Source organism: Polyodon spathula, unplaced genomic scaffold (assembly GCF_017654505.1).
Source record: "Polyodon spathula isolate WHYD16114869_AA unplaced genomic scaffold, ASM1765450v1 scaffolds_77, whole genome shotgun sequence".
NCBI classification, from domain to species: Eukaryota; Metazoa; Chordata; class Actinopteri; order Acipenseriformes; family Polyodontidae; genus Polyodon; species Polyodon spathula.
The window spans coordinates 18,925-25,000 of record NW_024471571.1 but is presented as its reverse complement, the minus strand read 5'-3'; the positions used below and the strand labels follow the sequence as shown (position 1 = coordinate 25,000).

The following is a 6,076-nucleotide window of genomic DNA, read 5'->3' as shown; positions in this document are numbered from 1 at the left end:
GGGCACTAACATGGTCTTCATGTTAGAGTGGGGGGTCGCTGTGGTGAGTTCCAGTTCAGGAGGCTCTGAGGGCAGAAAACACAAAGAATCGGAACAATTAATAAACAAACAAGTACAGAACTGGGACTGAAGGAGCCGGTAGATATTAATAAACAAACAAGTACAGAACTGGGACTGAAGGAGCCGGTAGATATTAATAAACAAACAAGTACAGAACTGGGACTGAAGGAGCCGGTAGATATTAATAAACAAACAAGTACAGAACTGGGACTGAAGGAGCCGGTAGATATTAATAAACAAACAAGTACAGAACTGGGACTGAAGGAGCCGGTAGATATTAATAAACAAACAAGTACAGAACTGGGACTGAAGGAGCCGGTAGATATTAATAAACAAACAAGTACAGAACTGGGACTGAAGGAGCCGGTAGATATTAATAAACAAACAAGTACAGAACTGGGACTAATCATGCAAATTAAAGCGCATTCAGGTCCCAAAAACAGATCTGCTCAAATCATCAACCCCTTCTCGCTAGCTTTAACTCCTGTAAACTAAAACTGCCTGCTACTTGAACCCTGCTCCGTTGAGACACTCACCGAAGCACATGTCACAGATCCTGGGGCAGAGTTTCTTCATGAAGGCTCGGCGCCTCTCACAGAAGCCAACCCGCGCCCAGGGGTCACACAGTCGCTTCTTATCCACACAGCCTGGGAGGGAGAGGGGGAGAGGCTTCAGCACTGGTATATGGAGCGGGCAGTGCTGTGATGCATTGCTGTTACAGATTCTGTCCTGTCTCCTGTCTGGGATATGAGATGAATTTAAAAGCTCTAAAACCACGGGTCAGCCTTGCTCTCTCAGGTGGTGGTCGAGAAGCTCGTGTGCGATGCGCGAGGTCACCAGTCTGAGCCCAGCCTCTGCCCTTTTACACATGCACTGAAGAAAGTGGGGGTATATTTGAGCATTTAATCAGCAGGGGTCGCTATAGCAGCGGTTCCAATATGTTTGCTTGTTTCTGTTACGGCTGCCCTTCCCCTTCATGTTGTATATTTAGAAATATTACAGTACTAGGAATGTGCCTTTAACACATCATAACATTCCAGCCTCAGAAAAGACAGTGGCGAGCGGCTGTGCTCTTCCTCACTTCTGAAGTCTTTAGAACGCTTCTGCGCTTGATCACTCTGAGTCTGCTGCCTTGGATGACTCAGTGCTAGCTCTCTCCCGCCCCCCACAACATCCTGCCCCTCTGGTGTACCATAGAGCCGCTGGATGCCCCAGATGTCATCCTGGCTGATGTGCCGCTGCCCCGTGTAGGTGGCGTTGGGGTGCATGAGGGCCTGCTGGTTGCGGGAGTGCCACAGCCCCAGAGCGTGGCCGATCTCGTGGGCAGCCACCTGGACCAGATCGTTCAGCCAGACCCCTGCGCCAGAGAGACACACAAATAAACAAACAGGATAAATCAACACAGCAGCAGCAGAACTGAGGCGCACACAATGCACAGCGCAGGTAACCCCTCTGAACTGCTGCAGGGCTCAATGCTGTATACCCCTGGCTGCTCTCTGAGAGAGGTAGATCAGGAGAGGCAGCCTCCTTACCGTCCAATCTGAGGCAGGCATGCCATTCCGTGCTTGTGAATTCCTCTCAGTAAACACCCCTGTTCAGACTGTCTAGTCTTCTATCAGACAGCAGCATGCTGCACGTTCCAGAGGAAACGACAGCAGGGAGTGGGAGTCAGTAGGGCTGTGACTCACAGAGACCAAACCAAACCCAGCTGGCAGTCATCTTAAAACTCTGGACTGAAATCTGGTCCAGCATCTGCTCAGTGGGTGGTCATTGAAACTGGGCAGGAGTTGGCTATGGACTCGCACTGCACCAGAGAGAGCCTGTAACAGCAGTAATGGGTCAGTGTTAACCAGGGTGAGCCATAAAACTTCCTAGGGGTCAGAGGTTACCCATAAACCCTCTGAGCTGTCTGGCATCTGTCTGAGCAGTGATTAACCCTTTGAGGTCCAGCGGAAAGATCTGTCAGTCTACTGAACCCCCCTCGATCACAAATAATACTATTTATTAACTATACCAGACAGCGCATTCACTCCCCCCTCCTAAAATACCAAAACTCATAGCTGGATTTACTGTCTCACTTAACAAAGTGTGTTTATATAGTTTACTCCATATTACAAACAACTCTGTCTGCAGAATGTTATTTCAGTCTGGAGATAAAACACTCGACACGGACACAATGGCATCAAGGCCTGCATTCCAGATACCGCCATCAGTCTGGGTCAAAAGAAGAAACCGCACTATCAGACCTGGTCCTTACCCCTGGTCCTTACCCCTGCTTGTTGCCCCCTGGTCCTTACCCCTGATCGTTGCTCCCTGGTCTTTTCCCCTGGTCGATGCCCCCTGATCTTTGCCCCCTAGTCCTTGCCCCCTGGTCAATGCCCTCTGGTCCTTGCCACTTGGCCCTTGCCCCCTGGTCCTTACCCCTGGTCCTTGCCCCCTGGTCAATGCCCTCTGGTCAATGCCCCCTTGCCTGGCTCAGCCCAACCGTTCTACCTTGCTTCCAGCTGAAGCGGGACTTGCCCAGGATCCAGAACTCGTGGTTGTCGAAGTGGATCTCCCCGCGGGGGGGCAGGAAGGCGTGGGCCAGCTCCCCGTTGAGCCCGTCGAAGCAGGGGTGCAGCGGAGAGAACCAGCAGTCCGTGTGGTTGAAGGTGTAGAACCCTGCCAGAGGAAACAAGCAAACAGCTCCTATAGAACCACTGGGGTGTCCTGCTGCTATATACAACTTATCCCTAAACTCGTTCACACCTATGTCGATGTCAGTGTGGCTCTCTGCAGGAAGCTCAGTGAATCCCAGCGGAGACACATCGCTCCACATTCGGAACGCAATGCCGATGGCTTTCCGAGTGTCGTCCTTGTTCAGGGTGTTGGGAAACTTGGAGATCCTGGACAAATAAATAAACAAGACGCACGCAGGTGGGATTTAGGGATGAAACAGGACGGAAATGCATTTTTTCAAGTAGCCTGTTGTTAATGGAAAACACTGAAGCCAAGCAAATTTGATTGAACATCAACATCAGGAGAAGGTGAGGATGTGCTTCTAAAGTTTAATTTCACATGCAGTTCCAGTAACAAATTGTGTAATGATGTTAATTAATAAGCAGCTGCAAATAGATGGATTTACAAACACTGGTGACACTGCAAGACCAGCGCTGCCATTCAGAGCTGTCTGCTTCCTACATGGAAATCCTGGCTCCTGCTGTCTAAAGCAGTAGAAAGCAGATCTGGTATGGGCTCCGTCTGCTCGGTTTTTAAATAGATTTCAGATTGGTGGGCCTGCATTCCATTTAAAATCTGCAGAACAAAGAGGAGAAACTCAACTCTCTCAAAGGACCAGGTGTGGATGCCACTGATGTGCGTTTCAGAGCGAATCTGCTCTCCAGGCACACTCCCACATCGGCACACAGGATACCAGGCTTGCAGCTATGACACGCAGATCACTTTCGGCTCTGGCTCTGTTCTTACTGGCCCGGTTTAACCTGGTGCATTCTTCCATTTCGACTGAGGCCAGGTCAGATTATACAAGCCAAGTAAATGCCTACATGATTTAAAGACACTCCTGGTGCTATAAATGATAGCGATGAAGGACAAAAAGTATTGTGCAGTACATACAGCGCACATACAAAGCAGATGTTTTTCATTAGGTTTACAGCTGATGAATAGCTGGGGTCAAGGTGAACGGTAACCACAGAGGGACCCGAAGCGAAACAAAGCTACAGACTGCATTCAGAAAACATTCAGCATGAACACATTGCAGCAGCAAGTCAAGCTGAAACAACTGCAGTACCAGACTTGCACATCAAACAACTTTCAGACCAACAGTGTTGAAAATCACTGACACGAGAAACTGATCCACGCCCCCTCTCTCCCCCGTCTCACTTGTAGGTAATGTTGAAGTGGTCCCACTTGTGCTCCATGGGGTTGATGGTGTATCGCTTCTGTCTGCTGGCCCCGCCCAGGGAGAACCCTTCAGCCAATCCTGGGATACCATAAGACCCTCTTAGGGGCGCCGCCCCCGTTTCCTGAGTGGAGGGAAAAGCACAGGTGACCAGTCTATCAAAATCACAGCACCTTGTAACCCCTGAGCAGCTCACACCACTCGGAGTGCAGACAGAGCACAGATCAGCCCCGTTTCATATGGAAATGCTATGGTAATGTAACGGTTCTTTCCCAAGGGAATATGCTGTGGCAGAAGCATGAGCCGATGGGGAAACGCTAATCCATTGTGTTTGCCATTGTCGTGCCGGTACGTTATCCATTGTGTTTGCCATTGCTGGTGCTGGTGTGCTCTGTCAACGGCAAACTGAAGAGAAAGACTTGCTGCACAGGCCTGTGGCTTTCTCCCTGTCTCCCTGCCTGTCTTACTGGCTTGTATAAGCATCAGGATGGGATTGCAGGCACCTAGTTGCCTTGCACATGCACCCTGAGCTGTCTATGGTATGCTGCTAGTTACAATGCATGCTCATTTAATTCATGTATCTAAACATTATTCCTCTAGGATAACCCCCTTGAGATACATTATGGTATTGTGGGGTTAGGGTTACTGAGTCTCATTCAAAGGTTACCCAGGCAGCTCTGCGGAAACCAAGGAACCCTTTCCTTTCTAAACTCTTTAAAGTGGTTTCCATGGAAATCTGCCCAATGTTCCAATGTTCCAGTTTTAATCTCAGTTTCTGCTTGCACTTCTGTTACAGAAGGATGGCTGACAGATAGTAATAATCCCTTTACATTGGTATGTAACCAGGACACAGAACCTTGACATAACTCTTTACTCCCTTTGTCATACTACTTGTTGGGCGATTGTAGAAAGGGAGCACCTAAAAACAACAACAAAAAAACCCGCATTCAATCATTCATCAGATCAGACACAACAGAGCATAGCGGATGAAGAAAAACATGTATCAGTCTGCCCGCAGCTCGCTGCTTTCCGGGACAGACCCGCCAGCAGTATCTGCGCTACTCAGCGTGGCTGAACAGAACTATCTGGCACCAAGCTGCTAGGTCGAAGGAATTTCTACCAGACAGGAAATGCCACTTTCCCACAGATTCAAGACTGACAAGCTAGTTAACCGGTCCTTACACCTCCTGACCCGGCTCCCGTTCTTTCATAAACTCACCCATTCATGCCTCCATATACAGAAACTCTCAGATCCGCCGAACGATAAAAACAGCAGCAGGACCACCAGGGAAAACCTCGCGTAGCCGAAAGAGGATCCTCCTGTCCGGGCAACTTCTTGAGAAAGTGCGGTGCTCTGCAGCTGGAGGGGAGCTGCCATAGCTGAACGGCTCGGCACTGGCATGCTCACAAAATGCGAATCATTAAAATATACTCCCCTTCACAATTAACAGCAAATCGTACACAGTATAGAAGTGATTCTTTACAATACAAAGCAATTCTGATTGTCTTGATAATTCCTATTGCAAGTTAAAATTAAAATGGAATTATTATGAACTTTGTAGTTCAAGCGCTGCAAAAATATTTAGCTAAACGATATTTAAAAAAAAAAAAAAAAATCCAAATTACAAAATATAAAAATATACTTTTAATATATATTTATATAACCTAATTTAGCTTGTTTCAACTTGTCAACAGCTGCCCGGCCCACCCCCCCCCCCCCCCAAAAAAAAAAAAAAAAAAAAAATCAATATAAATACAAAGCAACTACTTGATAGATATTGAGAGAGAAACGGCCTTCTTTAAAAAAATTATTTTAAAAAAAAACTATTTGTAAAAAAGCATGTTTGATGTTGTAAACTGGCTACAAATAAAATCACAACTCTTCTGAATGGTCCCTGTGCCCACAGCGCCCGCTTTGAACCCTATCTCGCCGCGCACACACCGCCGCTTCCTCCTGCTATGCAGCGGTTTTTGAACTGCCTCGCAGAATAATAGCCGGGGCCGGGAAAGACACGGGAACAGCCCCCTTTCATCAACGCGGCAAACGTGGATATAGTTTGAAATTCACAGCGGTCCTGACCGCAACTCCGCAATGTAGTGCTAACAGCAGAGTAAGGG

At 48.0% G+C, this 6,076-nt stretch overlaps 1 protein-coding gene across 1 annotated transcript; it reads right to left on the bottom strand.

Annotated features, from left to right (window-relative positions):
* Window positions 1-6: 6 nt before the first annotated feature.
* mmp23bb (matrix metallopeptidase 23bb) lies at window positions 7-5,573 on the bottom strand (the record flags this gene model as incomplete). The annotated part of the gene is made up of 7 exons (XM_041240312.1): window positions 5,178-5,573; window positions 3,940-4,082; window positions 2,809-2,945; window positions 2,554-2,721; window positions 1,253-1,417; window positions 597-707; window positions 7-65 (listed from the first exon to the last, which is right to left on the bottom strand). Coding segments are annotated over exons 1-7 (966 nt in total), but the record flags the coding sequence as incomplete, so codon positions are not given.
* Between the last annotated feature and the right edge of the window lie 503 nt (window positions 5,574-6,076).